At 56.2% G+C, this 25,033-nt stretch overlaps 1 protein-coding gene across 1 annotated transcript in view; it reads right to left on the bottom strand.

Annotated features, from left to right (window-relative positions):
- Nucleotides 1–462: 462 nt before the first annotated feature.
- The window catches only part of LOC128824796 (uncharacterized), a 63,401-nt gene continuing 38,830 nt past the window's right edge, over nucleotides 463–25,033 (bottom strand). Inside the window, exons 17-26 of the mRNA XM_054006707.1 lie at nucleotides 21,281–21,382; nucleotides 15,653–15,826; nucleotides 12,834–12,965; nucleotides 11,612–11,832; nucleotides 9,989–10,127; nucleotides 8,930–9,013; nucleotides 7,976–8,178; nucleotides 5,763–5,841; nucleotides 3,137–3,343; nucleotides 463–2,663 (exon numbers count right to left, since the gene is read on the bottom strand). Of these exons, the coding sequence (XP_053862682.1) occupies nucleotides 2,604–2,663; nucleotides 3,137–3,343; nucleotides 5,763–5,841; nucleotides 7,976–8,178; nucleotides 8,930–9,013; nucleotides 9,989–10,127; nucleotides 11,612–11,832; nucleotides 12,834–12,965; nucleotides 15,653–15,826; nucleotides 21,281–21,382 (1,401 nt within the window). The 3' untranslated portion in view covers nucleotides 463–2,603. The remainder of the gene's footprint in view (nucleotides 2,664–3,136; nucleotides 3,344–5,762; nucleotides 5,842–7,975; nucleotides 8,179–8,929; nucleotides 9,014–9,988; nucleotides 10,128–11,611; nucleotides 11,833–12,833; nucleotides 12,966–15,652; nucleotides 15,827–21,280; nucleotides 21,383–25,033) is intronic.

Genomic DNA, 25,033 nt, shown 5'->3' with positions numbered 1-25,033 from the left:
ATCTAGACCTGAGCACTTAGCATCATGGAAAACGGCTCTGCTCCAATCCTACTACCCCTGTGGTAGGGTCTCTCTGCTGGTGACGCTATTGCAAGCGGATTATTTTGGAACAAGTCTCCCTGGTCAGTTCCTACAGTCTGACACTAATGAGTTCAATTTGCCTCCTGCAGAACCGTGCATGTTATTAGATGTGACTAGAAACTGATGCAACTAGGAGGCATTTTGTGGGGGATAAAACATTTATTCTGGCCCAAGGTGTCACACGGCTCCCGTATTTGTGGGGTCCCCTTGTTTTGTGTTTTCTTTCCCCCACCGTCACCCTGCTACTGCAGTTTTAGCCTGGCTCCAAACACTGCCCTGAGGGGCCTGCTTGACAAGCTTCTCTTAAAACACCCCAACAAAATTACCCCCCCACTCCCCCCAAAACCCCTCCCCCCATACATATAAAACCAGGCGCTCCGAGGGTGCCGTGTTGTTTTTATATACAAAGTACCTACAGCCATGGATGCAATACACTGGTCCCGTGCAAGGGACAGCAGTTGGAAACACCCTGCAGGTAGTAAGAGGTACAGCTGTCGTGATTGTGCTGGCCGGTATATTCATGTCACAAGTCGGCGGGGGTAGGACGAGTGGGTTAACCATGGCTTGCACGGCATCGGGAGTGCTCTGCCTGCTAGGCTTCAGGATGCGCCAAATCTACAAATGCTGTGGTGCCCCGAGGAGGCCAAGGCTTACCTTTCACTAGCACCCTGGGCTTTTTAAAGACGGGTTGAAGCGCTGAGGCAAAAAAACTGATCAACATCCACTTTAGCATCCCCCTCTCGGCATTTAACCACACTATGCTGGTGTAGGGAATGAAGCTAGCCTGTAGCAGCACATCTAGAAAGACTGCTGCGGTGGAGCGAGCAAGTGTAGTGGGACCATGTCACAGTGCTGACCGCTCCTGGAACTCACCCTCTGCCCAGTCTCAGAGACCAGGGGATGGGCAGTCAGGCCTAGTGGTTAGAACAGGAGTCAGTAGCCAAGACTAGGGGCCCGGGGAAGAGCTGGAGTTAGAAATCAGAGCTGAGGGTCAGCGCTGGATTACCTGGACTGAGGCAAGGCACAAGTAGGATTGGAAACAAGCAGGTATAGGAACTAGCACATCCAGGAGCAAATGCTTTGAGCAACTCCCAAACTCCACTGGTGCTGGGCTTAACAGCTGGCCTGCTGACGCTGCCCACCAACGGGGGGATGCAGCCCATCAGGCAGCCCACTGTAGGCCAGCTGCGCTCATTAGGCTGCCCAGAGACTGGCTCCGCTCAGGCCTCATACCTGACATCTAGGCTACTCTGACCCAGATCTGCCCCCAGTTGCATTTTGAAAGCTGGCAAAGCACTGCACGGAGGCATTGCAAAGATGGCTCTGCTGCTACTTGGAACCCAGACGGATCGCAACCAGCACTGAAAACAAGATGCAGAATCCTGAGCCATCTTCAGATCTGCAGCCCAACCAGCCAGAGCTGTGCCCAGACCTCTTGGCTTGCTCTTGTGAGGAGCAGGCATGTGCTTCTGGAATATTTGACACACACTCAGGGGACCTGGGCTCTATTCTTGGCTGGCCTGCTGGATGACCTTGGGCAGGCCACTTCATCTTTACGTACCTCACTTTCCCCATGTGTAAAATGGGGATAATGAAGCTGACCTCTTTTTTAAAGAGCTTTGAGATCTGCCGATGAAAAGTGCTATAGAAGACCTAGGGATTATCATCATCATCATCTTGGTAATTACCCGCAGATTGCTGAGTTAACATCATTATTCATATGCTGGTAGCACTTGTCTTGTGCAAACGGGGAGGAAGGCCCAGTCCCTGCCCCAAAGAGCTTAGCATCAAGTGCCTCCTGCTTGGCACAGGAGCCAGGATAGGGTTTAAAGGATGCCAAGGCATCCTTCAGACACATACAAATACCCGCTGCCCCCAGCCACAACGGGCACTCTTTGCCCTGTAACTGCCAGAGCCACCCACGCTCAGCCCAGAGGTGCAATGCTCCTCCAGCTTCCCTCTGCTAGCAGAAAAGACATCACTCCACTCCTGGGGCTATGAGACCCTCTCTGCCCCTTCTCTCACAGCCTCCCGCAGCATCAACCCCTTGAGGCATCAGCGGAGACTCTTCCACTTGGGCTCCAGTGTTTGCCTGGACTTGCTCATTGGACTGGCCCCAGCGCTGAACAGTCACTGCCTGGCTCCAGTAGTGCCCTAGATCCCCTCCCTGACCGATCACTCCCGTCTTCACCCACTGATTGAACGGGTCTGATCGGAAGGGAACAAGGGTCTTGGCTTCACCAAGCAGGAAACTGAGCCCAGGGGCATGAAGAGCAGCCCAGAGTTCGTGACGGGGTCGCGTCTACACAAGTTGCTCAGCGGAGAACGTCCTGGGTTCTTCTCAAGCTCATATGATTGGCTTCTTTCCTCACTCCCAGGCGCAGCGAATGCGCCGCTGGATACCCTCGACGTCGAGAGTGACTCCACCCCTGCCATAGCCAAGCCTCCACCACCCACTGTCTGTCCACAGAAGACGACTCTTCCACCTGCTCCAGCTTCATGTTCCCCACTTCCTACACGCGCTATTTCCCACAGCTTGCCCCATGGAACTGTGGGAAAGAGAGAGCTGCTGTCAGGAGCCTCTGGAACAGGGAAAAGAGAAAAATCACGCAAGCTGGGCTCCGAACAATTTAGCTCCTTCCCACCCGTGCAGTTTGACACAGCTCGGTGAGAAGGTCTCCCGCCCTCTGGCAGGTGGAGCCCAAGAGACAACTTCCGGAGGGAGGGGGAAGGAGGAAAGCGATTTGGTTGGGAGTGTGGGAGACAATTCGGAAGTGGGTGGGGACGAGGACACGGGGGCAGGGGGAGGGTTTAAGGAAAGCCACAGTGACAGGGAAGGAAGGGGAGCTTAGAGACACTCAGCCCTGGTCCTCAAAGGTATTTAGGCACCTAATTGGCTTTCAATATGCAGTAGACAACTCAATACCTCTGAGGATTGGGCCGCTGAACCCAGCACATGGCTGCAGTGAGCCTGGGCAGCCGAACTCGGCAGTCACAGCCTGCAGCTCGCGGCTAGTCCCTCAGGCCAGGCTGCGGGGAGCGCCGGCCCCATTACCTTGTCTCTGCCCGGCTGGCCTGGCTCTGCCCGCAGGGCGGCGAGGTCCTCCAGGCTGCCCCCGCGGTAGAGGGCGTTCTCTGCCCGCAGCTCCCTCACGCGGCCCTGCAGCTGGCGCAGGAGCTTTGAGGACACAAAGCCGTGCTGCCCGAGTGGGGTGGAGGAGGAGGAGGAGGTGGGGCAAAGATGGGTGTGCTCGCTCCGGTCCTGTGGGCAAGAAAAAGGAGAAAGCTTCAGCCGGGGGTCAGAACATGCTGAGCATGGCTGGAGGCACATAGGCCCTGGAGACACCAAGACTGCTCCCACCTGGCCACTGGGGAGGTGCACAGTCGGGGGGCCAGAGCCTGGAACTAGGCCAGGAGATCTGGGTTCTGTTCCTGACTGCCACAGGCTTGTCGGGTGACCACAGATAAATCAGCGCAGTGAGCCTCAGTTTCCTCATTGTGCTGAGAGACATCTGGGTGAGACACACGATACCAGGGCTGCGTGCTGTTAACTAATTAGTTAAGCACCATAACACTCCCACAAGGCAGGAGAAGTTTGGGAACCCTGAAATGAAGCCATCTCTGGGGTGGAACAGGGCACCGGTTAACAGCACACGGCCACACTGCCAAGAGATGAAGTAGAATGTGTCCAACTGAGAGTGCAGGGGCACTGGGGGGGGGGCGGGGGGAAGAAGGGAGCTACCTGAGCTTGGATAGGGCCAGGACACCGGGGCTCAGGACTCATATACACCAAGGGGGGGGGCATGGGATCCTCATGGAGCATAAGGGGTCAGTTCATGTGAGAGACAGCGCCTCCAGCCGCACATGCCTCCAGCCGCACACGCCTCCAGCCGCACACGCCTCCACACAGCACCTCCAGCCACACACGCCTCCAGGTGTACAGGCCTCCACACAGCACCTCCAGCCGCACATGCCTCCAGCCGCACAGCGCCTCCACACAGCGCCTCTGCACAGCGCCTCCAGCCGCACACGCCTCCAGCCGCACAGGCCTCTGCACACGCCTCCAGCCGCACAGGCCTCTGCACACGCCTCCAGCCGCACAGGCCTCTGCACAGCACCTCCAGCCGCACAGGCCTCTGCACAGCACCTCCAGCCACACAGGCCTCCGCACAGCACCTCCAGCCACACACGCCTCCAGGCGCACAGGCCTCCAACACAGCACCTCCAGCCACACACGTCTCCAGCCGCACAGGCCTCCACACAGCGCCTCCAGCCACACAGGCCTCCAGCCGCACAGGCCTCTGCACAGCACCTCCAGCCACACAGGCCTCCACACAGCGCCTCCAGCCGCACAGGCCTCCAGGCGCACAGGCCTCCACACAGCATGTCCAGCCACACACGCCTCCAGCCGCACAGGCCTCCACACAGCGCCTCCGCACACGCCTCCAGCCGCACAGGCCTCCACACAGGCCTCCAGCCGCACACCGCCTCCGCACAGCACCTCCAGCCGCACAGGCCTCCGCACAGCGCCTCCAGCCGCACAGCGCCTCCGCACAGCGCCTCCAGCCGCACAGGCCTCCGCACAGCGCCTCCAGCCGCACAGCGCCTCCAGCCGCACACGCCTCCGCACAGCGCCTCCAGCCGCACACGCCTCCGCACAGCGCCTCCAGCCGCACAGCGCCTCCGCACAGCGCCTCCAGCCGCACAGCGCCTCCGCACAGCGCCTCCAGCCGCACACGCCTCCGCACAGCACCTCCAGCCGCACAGGCCTCCGCACAGCACCTCCAGCCGCACAGGCCTCCGCACAGCGCCTCCAGCCGCACACCGCCTCCGCACAGCACCTCCAGCCGCACAGGCCTCCGCACAGCGCCTCCAGCCGCACAGGCCTCCAGCCGCACAGCGCCTCCAGCCGCACACGCCTCCGCACAGCGCCTCCAGCCGCACACCGCCTCCGCACAGCACCTCCAGCCGCACAGGCCTCCGCACAGCGCCTCCAGCCGCACAGGCCTCCAGCCGCACACGCCTCCGCACAGCGCCTCCAGCCGCACAGGCCTCCGCACAGCGCCTCCAGCCGCACAGGCCTCCAGCCGCACAGCGCCTCCAGCCGCACAGCGCCTCCGCACAGCGCCTCCAGCCGCACACCGCCTCCGCACAGCACCTCCAGCCGCACAGGCCTCCGCACAGCACCTCCAGCCGCACAGCACCTCCGCACAGCGCCTCCAGCCGCACAGGCCTCCTGCCCTGGCCCCCTGCAGCTGGGAGTGGGTTAGAGCTGTCTCCGAGGGGGGAGTGCAGCTTCCTGAAGCACCACCACCATGTCCAAGTGCCAGCCCTGGTGCCTCTGCTTGGCCCGTGAGCTGCAGGACACGTAAGGTGCCTGGGAGAGATTAGGGCCACCGGAATAGCCCTGCAGCTTATGGCACCTATCAGCTACTAACACTACTCTGCACCCAGGGCTGGAGTCTAGCCTCCTGGACCATTATCTCCCGGAGAGGCTGCCTTGCCCATTACAATCCCCTGCTCAACCCAGCACATGGCTGGAGCGTCCCACGCCTGGCAAGCCGAGGAAGAGCTGCCGTGTGCCCTCCCGGTGAGACTGACCCAAGCAGAGAGGTTCCCTGACCCTGCCGGGGCCCTGTCACTGTCCTCGCTTTAGCCAGAGGCGAGTGTTTCTCCTTTACCGTGGCAAGCCGCCCAATTTCTGCGTCCAGTCTCTCCCCACTCCTGCGAAGGCCCCTGGGTCTGTCCCAGGAGAAGCGCCTGTGGGGGGAGATCACATTCCCTCATGGGCAGATGGCACGGGAAGGAAAGGCAACCTAGTCTCTCCTCGAGGGCGACTCCCCATCCCTCCACGGTGGGGTCCTGCTGCAATATGCACAGTGCGGGGTGACTGGCGAGCGGAGGGGATACGCTGTGGAGAGCTGTGGAGGGTCTCTCCAGATACAGTCGAGCTGAGAATGGGAGCAAGGGCCAGAGCCCCCCGCATGGCAAACCACCCCCCCCACTGGTTCTGGGACTGGGCCCCAAATGGCCCACACAGACCCTTCCCCATCCCAAACATTCCTACGGTATTCCCCGGAGTAACAGCCGCCCCGAGGGGCAAACAGCCACTAGTTTAACAGTAAAGACAAGTGTCAGTGGATGAAAAGCTAAGGCTGCAAACTCCAGTTCCAGCTCCTGGTTGCTGGCTCTGAGGACAGTGGGACTGGGGAGGGGTCACGCAGGGCTCCAGGAGGACTTGGGGTAGCATGGGGAAGGGGGGAGGGCAGGAATCTCACCCTCTCACCTCAGCTCCCAGCTGCGACCCACCCTCTCTAGCCACCTCCCTGTGCTAAGTACGCAGGGCCTGATCCCCTGCTGGGGGTCCACCAAGTGACACCGGCACCAAGTTGGCCTAGAGCAGAGGACCGTAGGCCCTGTCCGCTTCCAGGTACCATCCCCCAGAAACCTGCCAGGGCTCAAAGGGTTAACCCTGGGATTGCATTGGTGAGTGCCCCACAATGGGACAAACCCTCCATTGACTTTGGTGCCCCCCAGCTCATCCCCCGTGAACCACAGGGATCCACCACCCAGAGCCGATAGCGGCAGGATCCCATTTGCCAGCCAGGCTAGTGTATTGTCTAGTAACTTTGTTATCAGTCCACGCTACGGGAACTGCCGACAATGGGCCCCCACGGGGTGCTCGGCGCATGACCTGCGCCTCAGGGCTCTGCGCATGCCGACGCCAGTGGTTCCCTTTCCCTTACAAACTCCATGCTGCAGCTGCAGGGAGAGAAGCAGCCGTTTCACTGAACAGACTGGCACCAGGGAAAGCCAGCGGCTCGTGGGTGCCAGGGGAGGAGTGAGATCCCAGGACCACGTGGCAATGAGGGAGGCTAGCTGGCTTGGGTGACCTTGTGGTCACTGCTGTCAACCGGGCCAGGATGGTAGCAGCCAAAAACTGTTACCACCAGGGGGCTGTTCAGAGGCTGGGTGAACCGAGTTTGAGGGGTCTCAGCCCCGGTCACTGGGCTGTCAGCACGTCAGCAGACAGTCTAGGCCTGAATGGGCACCGGAGAGTGAAATACCTCCCCCAGCTCCTTGTGCTGCCTCAGCCACCCCCAGCAGCCAGCTCCAGCGCAGCACCCCAGGCTGTCACTCGGTTTCCCTGACACCCAGCGGTGCCCAGCTACCAAGGGCCTCGCTCGGTCTCCGGGCCGAGCACCGGGCTGCTCTTGCTTTCGCTGACCCCAGCCACCCACCTGTCTTCACCCTGACTTACTCCAGGGAGGAACATTGGCCTAACTCAGCTCCTGCTGACGTCAACGGTTAAACCCTCCATTGGTTCCAGCTGGGGCAGGCAGGCCAACCTGTCACTCCTCTTTAGAGATCCCGGACCCACAGTGTGAGCTCCCAGAGTCCCTTGCAGTGTGGCGCCGGCCTCCAGCCATTGCCCAGCCAGGCAGAGGGGGAACTAGTTTTGATGCCCTCTTGCATCCCTGATTGATTTGTGAGCACTCAGCCCAGCCCCAGAGCGCTATGCCAAGGGGGCGAGTTTACTCTCCCCACTTTACAGGGGAGCTGGGCCCAGCACAAACGTGGGCGCCACCCACCAGGCACCCCCACCGAAGTGGCACTTTTCCTGCAGCACGTCACTCTGGGTGTGGCAGGGACATCGGGGATTCACCCAAGGGTCTACAGCAGCTCTCACATCTCCTGCCCCTTTAGCCCTTGGTCACTGGGGACATGCTGCCACCCTCCATTTCTGGGCTTGCTTGAGGAAGCTGGAGATGTGGGCTAGAGCCCTGCACTTCGAAGCCTCAACGAGGCGCAGAGGCCTGGCTGCTAGCGGGGCTAGGGCCCCTAACACTGCCTGTGGGATCTCTCTTCCCTCCCTCCCCATCTATTCACTCACGTCTCCAGCTCCGCATTCAGCTCCTCCTCAAACTTGCGGGCCAGCTTGCAGGTGGTCTGGTCTTTCCAGTGGGCCATGCTCCTCTGGATGGCCCGCAGCTCGTTGTCCTTCTCCCGCAGCTGCTGGCGCAGCGTCTGCTGCTCCCCACCCCCGGCCTCCTTCAGCTGGCTGCGCTGCAGGCTGGCGATCTCCTGGAGATGCTCCTGCAGGATGAGGCCAGTCAGCACAGCTGGTCCCAGGCCTCACATGCCCGTTGTCCTCCCCACCCGCCCTGGGCCAGAGGAACCGACGGGTGGGGGACTCATCATGGCTCTCACTCAGGAAGGAAGCTAGACACAGGCTGCTGCAGTGCTTGGACCCAGATCTGAAGGTCTGGGGAGGGCGGTTCAGATCCAGGCTAATCTTGGTCTTATCGGAGAAGCCGTCAATCCCGGGGGGAGGTGTGGCCGGATGGAAGCTGGGATCCTGGCAGCCCATGACTAGGGAAGGTACTAGAGACCTCCCCTCCACTGACCCAGTCTGAATGGCCTGTCCCTGTACTCCAGCCTTTCCCTTCTCAGCCACACACAGCCACCAGAACGAACGTCCTTATGGGTGGGAGAGGCAACCCAGAGGGCTGCAGCAGAGATCCTGGGGGCGGCGTGGGGAGATGAAGGTGGCTGCCTGGGGGCAGAGGTGAGAGTCTGGAGGGGAGACCACTTAGGGGCCACACCCTTCCTCCCGCTCTGGAAGCAGCAGGATCTGGGAGTCCAGCCCCAGGTCTCCAGCAGCGGAAGGCTGGGCTTTGCTACCCGGCCCAGCCTCAGCATCTCTCTTGGTGGTGTGAAGCATCAGGCACAATCGCAGCTGAGCTCTGGAGGGAGCCCAGGCTGAAGAGCGGGACGGGATTGGAGAGGGGGAGGGGGAGGAATGCCCCCCAGGGCAGAGCCGTGCCAGGCTCCCAGAGGGACTTACTTGGATCAGCCGCTCCTTCAGGGCCTCCAGGGCTTCCTGGCTCTCCAAGTGAAGCTGCTCTCGCTGCTGCCTCAGCTCCCACTCCTGCAGGTAGAAGGGACTCGCTGCTGTCAGGGTGAAGTCACACCCCCTTGATAGCCACCCGCTGCCCATACACTGATGTAGCACAGGGCTGGTGCTATGGTTGGCCACAAAGGCACCTTTAACGGCTTCTCTCCTCTGCCAGGTTGTCCACCCTCCTCTCCCTTTCCTGTGGGCAGCTGTCTGCTCAGCACTAGAAGCACTGGGGGGCCATTCAGCTCAAGGGCTGGTCCTTGCGGTGACACTGGGCGCCAGATCTCGTCTGTTTCACATCGAGCATTTAGGGAGGGAACAAATGGACTGTTGCAATCCATATGGCACAGGGATCTGTGCCAAGCGCGCGGCATATTCAACTCCATGGAGCCCTCCATGTCTGGATTTCAGGGACGCCGCTGCCCCCACCACTGCACTGTGCCAAGGAGCTGGTCCTCCTCAGAATCAAGTCACAGTTTGCCAGAGAGGCAGGGCCCAGGGCATAAGGCTGGCAGCTGCTGGTGGCCCCAGGCTGGCAGTAACCCCGGGGCATTGCTAGCTTTCTATTATTCCAGCAGCACCCTCTCCAGCTGAGATCACAGCCCTGTTGTGCTGGGCGCCGCATAGACACAGAGTAAAACAAGTCCTGTCCTGAGGCACGTTCATACTAAATGGACAAGAGAGACACAGGCTCTATCAGCCTTGAGTTAGGCCAGGGCGCCATCTAGATCCATATCCTGCCTCAGGCACTGGCCCCTTCCTAATGCATCAGCAAAAGGAAAAGGAAAAGCCCACAATGCATCTGGCCAAATGTACTGCCCATAGAGGGGAACACTGCTCCTGCCTCTATGGCTAGCAGCTTCTGCCCTGAAGCATGAGGCCCCTCGTCTTGGCCAGCAGAACCGCCAAGGTCAGCAATCTACCCAGCCCCTTTGAAAGCCCCACCACGGCATTTGGCTCTGTGGGAAATGAAATGATCTCTCCCCCCCACTTCTCTCCAATCACCTTCTCCTCCTGGAAGTGAAGCACGGTGCGTTTCTGAGCTTCCAGCTCCTGCTGCAAGGCTCCGAGGTAGCGCTGGGTGTCCTCGGTCGCTGCATGCAGGAGCTGGAGTGCGTGGCTGGCCGAGAGGGGAGATGGGCTCCTGCAGGAAACAAGCAGCGGTTTGGGACGAGAACACCCACGTAACCCGTCTGGGCCTCCACAGTGTGGGACTGACCCTGGCATCTCGGGATCTCACAGCGTGCGCTTCTACTGCCTGAGCTCAAGGACTCGGCGTCAGCTGCAGCCTGGTTAATCTCTGTCCATGGACTACTAGATACTAGAGGGGAACAGAGCCCAGCACTGTGCCAGGAGGGGCTATGCCGGCAGCACTGCCAGCTGTGCTCACGCTGGGCAGAGCCTGCTTGGGAATGGCACTGTCAGATTAACTTCCCTAGGGGAGACCCGGATTGAAGTCCCTGTGCTGCCCCTGAGTGACCTTGGCCAGCGTCTCTGGCTCAGTTCCCTCTGCAATGAGAGCAGCCCTGCCTTAGTACACAGGAAGGCTGGGAGGATAAATACACTGAAGATGGTGAAGTGCCCAGATACCACGGGGATGGACCCCTAGACAGACAGATTCAAACAACGTTCTCCTCCCAGGAGTCTGGCATCTACTCATGACAACGTTCTCCTCCCAGGAGTCTGGCATCTACTCATGGCACGCGGCAGCCCCACTGGAAGATGTGGGCACCAGCCCTGGAATTTGTGGACCTACCGGAAGCCCCCGCAACGGCTCATGAATCAGGCGGCCTCGGCTGATTATCGTAGGCCAAGTAGTTGTAGCCGTGTCAGTCCCAGGATATTAGACACAAGGTGGGGGAGGTGAGAGCTTTCACTGGACCAACTTCCTGATGCTCCAGCAAAAGGCAATGAACGTGTCTCACTCACCAAGAGATGTCGGCCCAGTAAAGGCTCCTACCTGTCTCTCCTTGTCTCTCTGGGGACTTATCATCTATCCTGCGGTCACGCCCAGGAGCCCCAGCCACGGAGCAGGACCTCACTGTGCTAAGCACCGTACAAACCCAGCACAAACTGATTGCAAGCTCTTTGGGGTGGGGACCACCCAAGTATAAGACAGACAGGGGAAGGGGGAGCCCCAGGGAACCATGAGGTTATAGTGGGATATTGGTGATCCCGCTGTGGGGAGAGCTGGGGGCCCACAGGCAGCAGACACTGGCAGGGAAAGGGGCAGCCAGTGGGTGGGGTGCGCATTGGTTCAGGCCATGCTCTCCACTGCAGCTTCAGGTGGGGATGCTCTTACAGAAGGCCTGGTGGCAACGAACGCTTCCATCCCCCCGGGGGGGCAGTGGAAACACCAGCTGTTCTCAGCAGGGGGCGTGGATCCAGCCCTAAGACAATGACCTTCAGGACACAGCGGGTGAAACCCCCCCTGGGCAGAGGGCCAGCCTAAGGCCTAGGCACCACGGAAGCCTAGGCTGGCTTCTGCCCAAAGGTGAATTTCCCAGGAGGAGCAGAACAACTGCCGCTGAGCCTGCTTGCCATTGGTCAGCGCTGGGCAAGATGGCAGGGTTTTGGCTCCAAAGGCATTAAAAACCATGCCGCAGTCAAGAGGTTAAAGGGCCTCACCCATGAGCCATCGGCCCCCTGCCTCTCTCGGGAAGCAGGTCCTGGAGGCGTTGGCATGCCAAGCCGATCTCCCTGGCCAGGGAGCGCTCAGCCCGCTCGGCTTGGGACTGCGCCTCCCGCTCCCGGAAGGACATTTCGTTCTGCTCAGCCTGTAAGTGGCTCTGCTCCTCCTCCACCTGCTGCAGCCTCGCTCTCAGCCGGTCACTCTCACGAGCCCTCTCCTAGGGCGAGGGACACAAAAACAGAGGGTTTAGCAACGATGCTCTGGGAAGGAAATTTCTGTTCTCCCAGGACTCCCAGCTCCAAGCACTGCAGCACATCTGGATTGCTCCAATCACAGCAGAATATCTGCATTGCTACAGCCCCAAGGCTCCCGGCTGTGCGGCACATGTACCTGCGGCTTCCCTTTCCTGCAGTGCAGGTAAGGTGAGTTTGTTTCTACCTGCTGGGAGGGCCCCTTACAGCCAGTTGCTTAGTAGGGGATTGTGACGAAGTGGGAATGTTCTCAATGTTTTCTCTGAATACCGTGTGGGTGCCTCAGTTTCCCCTATGCATTTTGTAAGTATCTAGGTGGTGGGATAAGGAGGTGTGATTGTTGCAGAGCCCTAGAGGGCAGGTATGATGCTGTCTGCACAGAGAATGGCCAACACCCTGTCTCCTGGCAACTGATGGCCTGGGCCCCTCCCCTGTAAGTTGGCAACTAAAGGTGTTGGAGAACACAGAAATCAGTGACCTCCTGGCCCGGGAAAGAGACAAAGGCCAGAGGAGGGGCTGGAGGAGGTTTTCAGTTTGGAGCTGGCTGGGGAAACAAGAAGGAGGCCAGAACCGGGGTCTGGGCTCCCTACCCCCAAAATGGACCTGAGTGAGGGGTCCTGTTTTCTGAACATACAAGCTGTTTTGGACTGTGTTCCTGTTGTCTAATAAACCTTCTGTTTTACTCGCTGGCTGAGAGTCACGGTGAGTTGCAGGAAGTGGGGGGTGCAGGGCCCTGACTCCCCCACCCTCCGTGACAGGGATGAAGCTCCATTCACAACACTCAAGACACAGACTCACTGGGCTAGGACAGAACGATCCATGTTCAAGCAGGCTGGGTCAATCGGGGGATGGGGAGGGATGAGCCAGTGGCTTCCCTCCTGCAGGGGAGTCAGGTCAAATCCTCCTCCATGTCCATGAGCCCCTAAACTCCTCACTCCCCCCTCCCTGGCCTGGCAGCCATCCCCACCTGCTCCAGCTCCTCGCGCAGTCTCCTTAGTGCCTCCGTCTTCTCCTCCTGCAGCAACGTCCGCAGCTCTTCCAGCGCCTCCTGCTTCTCCCGCTGGAGCGAGTGGCCATGGAGCTCCAGCTCCTGAATTCTCTGCAACACAAGCCGGGAGGAACCTGCTGTAACTCCAGCCATCCCATCCTCTGCCTTTCCCCAGTGAGCCCTCTTCAGGCTGGCTTACACTCTGTCCTGCGGGAAGCCCCATCACAACACACTGGCTTTGCCACAAGCCGGTTGCCACTCACGGCCTACTCCACGTACAGCGCAGAGAGGCCAGTTTAGCCTGAAACACACAGCACAGTACGTGGGAGATAAAGTGATGTCAAAGAATCAGCTACCGGCCCTTGCTCAGTGCAGATTCCCGAGGTGTGCGGTCTGGAAAGCTGGGTTCTGGGCCCCATTCTGCTCCTGACCACTGTCTGGTGCTGAGCAAACAACTCTCCTGCTCGGGCCTCAGTTTCTCATCTGTAAAATGGGGATGATACTACTTCCCTACTGACCTCTACAGCAGGGTCTGAGCAAGCGGGTTCGTTTATGTTTATAAACTGATTTACAAATATAAATCCTAATTAGTAGCAGTAGTAATCCGGCATTGCGACAGAATATACCCCCATATCCACACCCTAAACAGCTTTGTACAAAATATGCCTTGTGAGGTACCATCTGAAAACCCATAATTTGCTGATCAGTAATGTCATGGCAAAATGCACGTAGCAGTGTGATCTGTGAAGTTATAAACGTAATTTGATTTCATGACTAAAAGTATGTTTTCCAGAAACGATTGGGGAGTGTCCAAACCAGTTCCTCAGAGACAAAGCCCAAGCTGTCGCCTCAGCCAGATGTAAACAAGGCTGCTAAGTGGCCATTCTTTGGCAGGAAAGGGGGCGGGGCAAAAAAAAAAATCTACATCTTAGCAAAGAAACAGCATGGAGTTCCCGTCCACACAGCCTGCCTGTTGCCATGCTCTCCGCTGGAAATGCTTCTCAAAGCGGGAACAGGACTATAAAAAGAAGAGGCAGATACTCCCAGGCACCCCTCCTTCATCCTCTCTCTCTGTCCACTGATTCACAGCACGAGAAGGGACAAAGGAAGCAGCCATTAAACAGAGGAAGGGCTCCTGGCCTAAGAAGTTTGGTCACTAAGACTCTTGAGAGCATGTGGTGAGAAAACTTTGCTTCGAATTTAACAGTTCAATCAGGCACCAGTTGCATTTTATCTTTATTTTTCTTGTAACTATTTCTGACTTTTATGCCTCATGACTTGTACTCACTTAAAATTTCCCTCTTCGTAGTTAATAAAGTTGCTTTATTGTTTTATCTAAACCAGTGAGTTTAAATTGAAGTGTCAGGGAAACTCCATTTGGGGCAACAAAGTGTGCATATTATTCCTATTAACGAAATACGGTCTTTATGAATGTGTATTGTGCAGGAGAGGACTGGGCGGTACAGGACCTACGTTTCTGGGGGGAAATCTAGGACTGGGGGTGTGCTGAGGTCACCCTGCAGTAGAACCCAGGCTGGGGAGAGCCAAGGTGTAGCTGGGAGCGACTTGCCTGCTGGAGCTGTTTGTGAGCAGGCCAGATTGGAGGCTACCGCAGCAAAGCAGCGCAAAGGGCACTCCAGGCTAGAGGGCAGGAGCGACACAGCTACTCACTAGTCTGGATTGTACCCTGGATACATCACAGAATTAGTAGCAGTAGTAATCCTGCACCCATGAGCTCTGCCAGGACCTCCCCATCACTCTGGAGCCACTGGGAAAATCACAGAATATTTTGCCAGCCATTTTTTGATGCTACAGGCTCTTTCAAAAAGAATCATAACCATGGCACCTCTTTGCAGCTCCCTGGAAAAGGTGATGGTGCCAGATCAGCAGAGTCAGGGGACCATTTCATTTCCTAGCTCTGTGAAGTGTCTTAGAAGTCAGAGCCTCTGCCGCAAAGAAATGGGAAGAGAGGTTCGGCCCCTCTGCCTTCAATGTGGCTCTGCACAGGTTTGCTAAAGCACAGCACACTGTGGGACTAGAAGCAAGCCAGACCATTGGTTCACCATGTAAACATATGATAGCACTTTGCACTGACAGCACCATCCAGCAGAAGATCTCAAAGCACTTCCGAGAGGTGGGTGAAGTATCATTATCCCCATTTTACTGCTGTGAAAACCGAGGCAAAGACCCTGTCTAGACAAGGGTTGCTGGTTGTGTGGTAACCCGTTGATTGCAAATTAATATGAGTTAACCCACGTGACTGTAAATGCAACTAGCATCTCTTCACGAAGGTTTGGTGCTGGAGGTGGTTCACACAATGCTGAGCCCTAGAGAGAACCACAACCAGGATCAAACAATTGTGTCCGGGAACAAACCTTCACAGCTGAGTTAGTTAACAATCAATTAACATGTGCTGGCCCCCAAGCACAGAGAAAGGATGGCCCAGCAGCTCAGGTGCTAGCCTGGGACCTGCGAGACGTGGGTTTGAATCCCTGCTCTTCCACAGGCTTCCTGTGTGACCTGGGCAAGTCACTTCACTTCCCCGTATAATGGAGAAGATAGCCCTGCCCCGTGGGGGTGTTTACACTGAAAACGGTGAGGTGCTCAGATGCTAGGAAAGTGGGGAGTGTAGACATGCAAAAGAGCTCAGAAGGCAAGGCAAGGCTGGTGCAGTGATGTGCCCAAGGCTACACAGCAAGTCATTGGCTCAAGTGGGGAGAGAACCTGGCAGCTCTGGTTCCACTTCTGTAGCCAGCCTGCCCCTGCGTGGGAGGAGGAAGGTTTATGGAGACACCCACCTTCTGGTACTCCAGGGTTTTATTCTGCAAAACTGACACCATCCTCTTCCCTTTGTCCAGGGCCTCCGCATGCGCTCTCTGGCTCTGCTCTTCCAGCGTCCCACGCTGCACCTGGAGCGCTTCCCTCTTCTCAGCCTCCCACTTCCTTTGCTCCTGAAGCAGAGCACTCTGAACCTAGGGTCATGCACAGCAGGGACCTGGGTGAGCTCCCCACAAGGAAGCCGAACAGAGCTAGCTGCTCCTGGGGGCGCCCATCCTGTTCTGAGCGTCTGGTCGGAGAAGCACTGGCCCCAGGAGGAGGCATAAGCCATGGAGCCAGGGGAAATGCCAGCGCAGGGACAGCCAGAGCACGGGCAGCAGCACCTAGCCGGGAACTTGAAAGTTAATTCAGATCGAGGGAGGGTGCGACTTTAGAGCCTGAATAACTCCATGTGCGGACGCGCTTATGCCAGTGGATTAAACTCCACGTGCTCCTCTTGACCTGCTGCTTACAAACAGGGGGAAATTGGTAGGGGAACTTGTTATATCCTTGGGGGCAGCCGGTTTAGGAAGAAATCACAAAGCTACCATTTATTTACAGACAGGGAGCTGACCTGACCAGCCGAAGCTGGCTGGGCTATCCCCTAATAATCTAACTCAGTTACCATAGGAACAAAAACCACGACAACCAAATACACAACATATTCCTCCCCCTTAATAAGAACATCCCCTAAATAAAACACACACTAGACTAGAGAAGGAGGGTAGACTGCCTCCATTCCCGGCTAAACCCTGGGGATTATTTTGGCCCATAACCGTGGGTTCGCCCTAGCTAAAGATCCAGCCATTGAGGAGATCTTCTGTCTCTAGGTGGATTATGGCGAACTTCTGATGTTGTTGCACCCGAAAGTACCATGGGTGCAGGCCTGACACTGGGCTCAGGGTTCACAGCGCGAATGGGTGAGGAGGTGGTATCAGCTCATGCTTGGCAAAGGCATATCTCAGCCGCCGGCAGTAATGGAGGAGAACAGTCAGAACAGGTGATTCTTGATTTGGGGTCTCGCCAGAAGAGGTGAAGTCAGACAACTCAACTGAAGATGTGTCCTGAGGACTGGCATGACCTGGCAACAGCTGATCTACATGTCGCCGCGAGGTGAGATTCTCTGCAGTCCGGACTGTGTAGGAAACAGGTCCTGTCTGAGTGATGATTGTGGCAGGGACCCATTTAGCTCCAGAAGTATAATTCTGAGCCAAAACTGGCTGTCCCGAGCTAAAGGTTCAGTCTTTTGCTCTGGGGGCCCGTCTGCTGACTTGATATTGCTGCTGACGTTGCACAATTTGTCGGGGTTCAGAAGGTTTCAGCAGATCAAAGCAAGTGCGCAGCTGTCGTCCCATCATTAGCAAAGCCGGGGACGCCTTGGTAGTAGCATGAGGTGTGTTTCTGTAGGAAAGTAAGAAGGTGTCCAGATGCTTTGGAATGGAGTGTTGTCCCCGGGCCGATTTCAAAGCTTGTTTCATTGTCTGCACAAATCTTTCAGCTAATCCATGGGTGGATGGATGATATGGTGCTGAAGTGATGTGGTGTATCCCATTTGCCTTCATAAAATTTTGAAGCTCCTGAGAGACGAACTGCGGTCGTTGTCACTCACAAGTTGTTCTGGCAGACCGAAACGACTAAAGAGTCTCTGTAGTTTTTGGATAGTACTCTCTGCAGTAGTGGACTGCATTATAGAGACTTCTGGCCATTTAGAATGGCCATCTACTACCACCAAGAACGTGCTTCCTTCAAGGGGGCCAGCGAAGTCAACGTGAATACGTTGCCATGGGTTTTCAGGCCAGTCCCATGGGTGTAGGGGTGCCCACTGGGGTGCATTCCTCACACCTTGACATGACATACAAGCTTTTGCCTTCTCTTCAATAGCACTGTCCAATCCAGGCCACCAAAAATAGCTTTGTGCAATTTCCTTCATGCGCACTATTCCACAGTGACTGGAATGTAGTTGTTCTAACATCTGTGATCTCAGTGGTGGTGGAATAATGACATGTCTCCCCGACAACAAACAACCAGATTGGATTGATAACTCCATCCTCCTGGACATGTAGGTAACAAGATTGGGTGAGACCGGAGAGGTTTGTCGAGATTTTCCATGCATCACCAGGTCCATAACTTGGGACAATACTGGGTCAACGCGAGTTGCCTTCTTTATCTGAGTAGCCGTAATTGGTGTATTCTCTACCTGTTCAAAGGAGAAGATTTCCAGTTGGGCACTACCTTGATGTTTGACTGGCAAAGGCAACCTTGAGAGGCCATCTGCATTGCCGTGCAGAGTGGATTTCCAATATTTGATTTCATATGTGTGCGCTGAAAGTAAGAATACCCAACGTTGCATGCGACTAGCAGCTAATGGGGGAATGCCTGTGTAGGGTCCAAAAATTGACGTCAGAGGTCGATGGTCTGTGAGAAGAGTAAACTTCCGCCCAAACAGGTACTGATGAAACTTCCAAATTCCAAAAATGATTCCCAATGCTTCACGTTCGATTTGGGCATAGTTAGTTTCCGCTTTGCTTAGAGTGCGTGAAGCAAAAGCAATGGGTCTCTCTTCTCCCGAAGGTATAATGTGTGACACGACTGCTCCCACTCCATAAGGGAGACCAATTGTAGGGGTAAGGATGGATCAAAGTGCGTTAGAACTTCGGAATTTAGCAATGCATCCTTAGCTTTGTTAAATGCAACATCACAGGCTTCAGTCCACTTCCAGGCCTTGTTCTGCCCAAGGAGTTCGTGAAGTGGCTTTAGCAGTGTGGCTACCTGTGAGATGAACTTTCCATAATAGTTCAGTAGTCCTAGAAACGAGCGCAGCTGGCTAACATTTCAAGGTCGGGGAGCCTCCACAATAGCCTTAACTTTGGCAGGGGCCTTATGAAGACCTGCAGCATCAATGATGTGTCCCAAATATTCAACAGAGGGCTGGAAGAATTCACACTTGTCTCTGCGGACTCGTAGGCTGTACTCTTCCAGTCGTTGTAGGGTAGCCTCTAAATTCTTTAAGTGATGCTCTTCATTCCTTCCAGTGACCAGGATGTCGTCCAGATAGCACTGAACTCCTGGCAAGCCACACAAGATCTGGTCCATAGCCCTCTGGAACAGGGCGGGAGCAGACGTTATTCCGAAGGGTAGGCGACAGTATCGATAAAGCCCCTTGTGAGTCACAATCGTCAACAGCTTTTGAGACTTTTTAGCGATGCGCATCTGTAAATACGCTTGACTCAGATCAATCTTACTGAACTTTTGTCCCCCAGCCAGGCCTGCGAAGAGGTCATCGATGTGGGGAAGCGGGTATTGCTCTGCACACAACACCGGGTTGACAGTGACTTTAAAATCACCGCAAATCTGGAGGGAGACGTCTTTCTTCTCTATTGGAACGATAGGAGTGGCCCATGGGCTATGGGTAACTGGTATTAGAACTCCATTGATGACCAGGTGCTCCAGGTCTGCTTCAATTTTTGGCCTGATGACATATGGCACAGTTCAGGCTTTCAGATATTTTGGTGGACTGTCAGGTTTAATGTTCAATGTCACAGTGATTCCCTTCATACTTCCCAGATCCTCTCCAAAAACAGCAGCATGTTTCCCGAGTATAAGGGTTAGACTGGTTTCTTCTTTAGTCATTCGGTGCACTTTTGCCCAGTTCAGCTGAATCTTCCCAAACCAAGACCTACCCATTCAGGCTGGGTAATTACCTCTCACCACAAACAGTGGCAACTTAGCAGCCTGTCCATTGAGCTCCACCTTAACATCAATAGTGCCCAACATGGGCACAGCTTCCCCCGTATACGTCTTCAGAACAGATTTTGTTGCCTTAAGCGGAAGATGTTGTAGCTTTTCTTTATACACAGTCTCGGAGTCCAGCGAGACGGCTGCACCGGTGTCCAGTTCCATGCGTATAGGTTTGCCATCCAACAACGGGGTTACCCAGTATTCATGTGAGCCCACTGCCAAAGACAAAACATGCAGTGGCACTTCCTTTTGCGATGAGGTGTCACCTTGATCATCCTGGGTCGGCTCTAGGGTATGCAGAGTTCCCCTTTTGGTCGGCCAGACCACAGGCCTCTTTTTCTTTTGTTTACAGGCACACTCAATGTGTCCCTTTTTGCCACGGTGTCGACACACCAGGTCCTTACACCAGCATTCTGATACCGGTGACCCGGCTTACCACAGCGGTAACATTCCTGACTCTGCACAGTTTTGTGGGTAGGTTCTTGTGACACCTCATACACCCTAGGGGATGCACGGATGTATTGCGCTTCCTTTGTAGCCAGTTCCATGGAGACAGCAATATCAAGGGCCTTCTGTAAGGTAAGCTGAGCCTCTGTCAGTAGGCGCTTCCATACAGTTTCACTCTACAGGCCACACACTAACCTGTCACGCAGGGCATCATTTAACATCTCCTTAAATTCACAGTGTTCTGCAAGCTTTTTTAAAATTGCTACAAATTGTACAACTGTTTCATCTTCTTTTTGGTCTCTTTTGTGGAACCTAGATCTTCCAGCAATTACCAGTGGTTTTGGGGAAAAATGGGATCCCAGGATTTCCACAATGTCACTGTAAGATCTGGTCTCAGGCTTAACACTTAAGGATATTGGCACCTTCTTCGCTTCTGTAATGTCATTTGCAATAACAAAAAGCTCAAAACGCTCAGTATACACATGCCACTGCCCTATATTCTCATCAAAAGTTTCCAGTGGCCCGGTCAGCGTAGCCATGGTTTTAGTTTCAGTTTCACAGTCAGGGCCAACAAGCAGTTTTTGTTTGTTTGTTTATTTGTTCTTTACCTTGACTTCTACTTCCTTCTGTTGCTGGGGCAGCACCGATATCCCACCCTTGTCGCCACTTGTTATATCCTTGGGGGCAGCCGGTTTAGGAAGAAATCACTTGAGGCCAGAGAGCAACAAGCTAACAAAGCTACCATTTATTTACAGACACGGAGCTGACCTGACCAGCCGAAGCTGGCTGGGCTATCCCCTAATAATCTAACTCAGTTGCCATAGGAACAAAAACCACGACAACCAAATACACAACAGAAGTAGAAGTGAGTAGCAACCTAGGCAGCAGTGACCATGAGATGACAAAGCCTGGCTGGGATGATTTAGTTGGGGTTGGTCCTGCTTTGAGCAGGGGGTTGGACTAGATGACCTCGAAACAAGGCACTCTGATTCTGGAATAAGAGCATCCACACATGGCTATTCGGGAGCTATTCTGGAATAACTCCATATGTAGTCAAGTCCTGAGGCAGGGGCTCAACCCTGATCTGGAGAGACCGCCTCTAGGGCGGAGAAGGGGATTCCAGCCATTTGCGTGCCCTACTCAACCCACAGCCTTCCCGGTGAGACTGCCCGGATGGCCAGATGCCAGCCAGCACCAGCAGTGAGGCAGAGGTTTCTAAGCAGCTTCCTGACCATGATGGCAGTTCCTGAAGCATGGACACCCGGCCCCAGCTCACTTCAGACCGTCCCCGAACTACAGCTGCACGGTAACAACTTTTGGGGGCTGGACAGACGTCGGTGCCCTAGAGGAAATAGGCTCCGCACTGCCTCCCCAGCCCCCTGAGCCAGTCAGTCGCCTTTGCAAGGCTCCCTCATGGACCGTACCATCTCCTTGGCTTCCTGCTTCAGCTCTCTGACCAGCTGCTGGGTAGACTCCTTCTGTCGCTGCATGGCCTCCCGCTGTCTCCGAACCTCTTCATCTCGGGCCTGGGCAGAATTGTAAAGAGATGCCCATTGATTCACTGCCCACTGGATCCTCTGCTCCAGGTCCACTCTCCGTGGGCTGAAGGGCTGGGAGGGCCACGACCTTCTACCGCCATGTGCCCCCCACTCCCAGGGATTCTGGCCACCTCCTCAGGGTTTAGTACTCGGGGCCAGTACTAAAGGGAGGGGTCCGGAGGAGACAGGACCATTGTCCCACCTCACGCCATGGTGCTCAGCAGTGGCTTCAGGGGGAGAAGAGCGTGTTGGGGGCTCTCCCGGGGCTGTGCTCCATGGGAGCTGTGTCATAGCACCCCCTGGAGCTTCCCCTGGGTCAGTGCAGCTCCTCGCTGCTCAGGGCTGTGCCAATGACTCAGCCAGACCCCCTGACTCTCGAAAGCCCTGGCTGCAGCCGCGCCCAGGGGGCTTCATGGCAACGGCCAGGTGCCGCATTGCCCAGGCCTGTAAAAGACCACAACAGAGCTGCAGTCCCCACAGCCCCTGGGCGCCCCCACCTGGACTGTAAGGAGCTGGGCGGCTGGAATCCAGGGTGGCAGAGTCTTGGGCGACCGACCCCTTCTCACTGCCACTGGGAGCCACGAGAAGCAGCACTTAATTACTGGAGGGTTAGACACCGCAGGGCGTCCTGCCCGATGAGGCCAGAGCAATGGAACCCTGTGGCCACCTGACTGGTCCATCCCCACTATTTAAACCAGGGAGCTGAGCGCCAGTGGCCACTCTGGCTTGCTGCTGCTGCAGACTTGCCTTTCATCCCAACTTGCTCCTGCCTTCAAGCCCAGCCCGGCGTGAGCTCGGGACCGGTCTCCTGACTCAGCTTGGTAACAAGTCTCGATTCCTGCCTCAGCCCAGTGCACACGACTGTGTCCGGCCACGTGCACCCGGCCGTTATACAGACCCAGTGCGGGACTTGAAAAGGGAAGGACTGTTTGTGGAAAACGCAGCTGATCTGGCCAGTGCTCGTCAGCTTTTATCACACCAAACATCTGGCCTTGAATTAGGGATCTCTACTTCCCCCACCCGGGCAGCCAGCTGCTGGTCCCCAGCATGGAGAAAGCATTGTCTGATAGTTAGAACAAAGGACTGAGAATCAGAGGATGTGAGTTCTAGTCCCAGCTCTGCCTTGGATTTGTTGCGTGCCTGCGGGCATATCTCTGTCCCGCTCCCTGCCTCAGTTTCCCCATCTGTAGCATAGGGATAGTAATACTCACCCACCTCATGGACTAGAGGCTTTGTTCGCTCAGGTTTCTACAGAGCATTGAGGTTACCAGGGTGGAGGACACTGGAGATGGGCAGCGCTTTCACTATTAGCTATTCTGGGGAGCTCACCACACCCTGCTGCCACGGAAACGACTGGCACAAGCAGAGCAAAGTCCGGGATCTAGAACAGCTGGGGCACGTGGGCAAAGGCCAGCAGAGATGGGGACATGGTATGGGCTGGAATGAGACCCACCCAGCTCCTTAGCAGGGCTCTGCTCTCTGGCCTTTGTTTTCTGCTTGTGTATTTATAAATTTCCCAGGAATGTATCTGTGTTTGTCCAAAATTTAACAAATGGGTGAAAATGGGTAAAAACTGAAAACAAAGGGGAGTGGGCTGGGGGGGGGGGGATGCTAGGTATTCCTGGGGGCCAGGCAGGGAGAGGGAGGGGAGTACTCATGACGCAGCAGTCAGGTGGCCTCGGCTGCTGAGACCCGACTCCCTGCCCCTCTCGCTTCCCCACTGTGCAGAGGAAGCAGATGGCCAGGTCTGGAGGAGGCTCTGTCTGGCAGGCGTCAGGCCTCCTGGGGTGCAGCCTTGACTCCCTGAGTGCCGAGTTCCTGCTGCCTCCCCCGCAGAGGAGGGTAACTATCAGCTGGTGACTGCTGAGTGGGGGAGAAAGATGGGCAGGGAGCCGGAGCCTGGTCCTGGCAGTTTGAGCCCACCTGCACTTCCCCTGCTGGACAGAGCCCACTGCTGTCTCTGGCCCTGCAGCACAGACCAGGCAGCAGGGCAGGGCGGGGGCACGAGGGTGCTCTGTCCGGCAGGGGGCCAATACTCATGGGATGCAGCCGACTGCTCCCCTCTGATACAGGAGATTTTTCAGCTGCTCTGTTCTGTGTAAGGCCGACAGCCCCCAGAGCGCTGGGCTGCCACCACGAGCTAAAGCAGGGAGAGATCAGAATTAAACTTGTGTAAAATAATAAAAATAGGGGGGTGACAGTGAATCATAGCGTCAGGATACACTGATGTGTTTAAAATGACAGACGCTTAATAATTAACGAGGGTGGGTTTAGGTGGCTAGCAATGACAATATGGCGGTCACAAGCAGTCAGTCAGAGAAATCCAAAATGGAGGTCTGGGAGAGATTTGGCCAAGCAGGCAGACTGAGGTGAGACAAAGGGCCCTCCCAAACCTGAAGGGGAGGAGGGGGACTGTCAGTTAAGCACAGGTTCTCAATCAGGTCCAGCATCTAAGGCGCAGGTCTTCAATCAGGTCTAGCTTTGATTGGTGAGAACAGGGGCCTACCCAAATCTGAGCAGGGGTGTAGGGCTGCCACAGTGGCCCAGAGCATCACTCAGGCACCTGAAATCCAGGACGGAACACGGGCAGGGCTGGGGCCCCCTGAATCCACAGGCTGGGAGAAGGTGAGTCATCCCAGCCCGGGGCTGTGCCTCATGGGGGCAGGTCTGGGGCTAGTGCTGGGGCCAGAGCAGGGCCGGGCTGGGCACCCAGGTGCATGGCTGGGCGGGGCAAGGGCAGCTGCACATGGTGCAGGACGCACGGACACAGCAACACTGGCAGGAAAGGGAGGCGTGGTCAGCCGGGCGGATGGATACCAAGCCGGGGTTGGGCAGAGCTCGAGCCCTGGCAGTGCCCCCCTTTGCCACATGGACAGCCTGTGTGCCCCAGGCAGCCTCGTCTGCTGGTGCCTGCTGAGCAGTAAGGACTGGCTGGAGGGGCCCCCCCGATCCCTCCTGCACCCAGCCCCCTCCCTGTGCCCCTAACTCCAGGCTCTGCTGTGCCCTCCATTTCTGCTGCCTCATCCATGTCGTGTGCCCCCCTGGATCCTGCCCCTTCTCCCAACTCCAGACCTTGGCCTCTGCCTGCCCCCCCCCAGTTTTCCCTTCCCACTTTGGATAAACTTTCTCTCTTCCAAAGATGGTGAGGCTCAGGGAACCTGTTTCCCTGACTGGGTGCCCTGCGAGGTGGGGTAGCCTTTGGATTCTGCTCAACTGAAGGGAGGGAGGGTCCAGTGCATATTATCCCCCCTCTGCCCTAAGGAATGTGGCGAATGTTCAGCCCGAAGGGGGGAAACCTCTTTTACCCCAGCAGCTACCCACACTGGTGGGTCCTTACCCCATACATGTGCCCAGCTCGGCAGGTGAAGCCCTGTGTCTGGGGGCACCAGGGCTAGGAAGAGGGCGTGGCATCAGGGGAGAAGCTGAGCTAGCATGGTGTGTTGGGGCCCACCCAAACTTCCACTCCTAGCTACACCACTGGGTGGGAATGCTTAGGGTTGTGAAAATAACCAATCAGAATAGGCCAAAATCTATATATAAGGTACAGAGCTGACAGGCTTTGAGTGAGTGTGAGTGGAAGGCACTGGAGTGAACATTAGGAGAATCAGAATCTGAAAGATAAGAGCTGAAATCACTGAA

The sequence above is a fragment of the Malaclemys terrapin genome, chromosome 16 (assembly GCF_027887155.1).
Source record: "Malaclemys terrapin pileata isolate rMalTer1 chromosome 16, rMalTer1.hap1, whole genome shotgun sequence".
Classification (NCBI taxonomy): Eukaryota; Metazoa; Chordata; order Testudines; family Emydidae; genus Malaclemys; species Malaclemys terrapin.
This window is presented reverse-complemented; position numbering and strand designations above follow the sequence as displayed.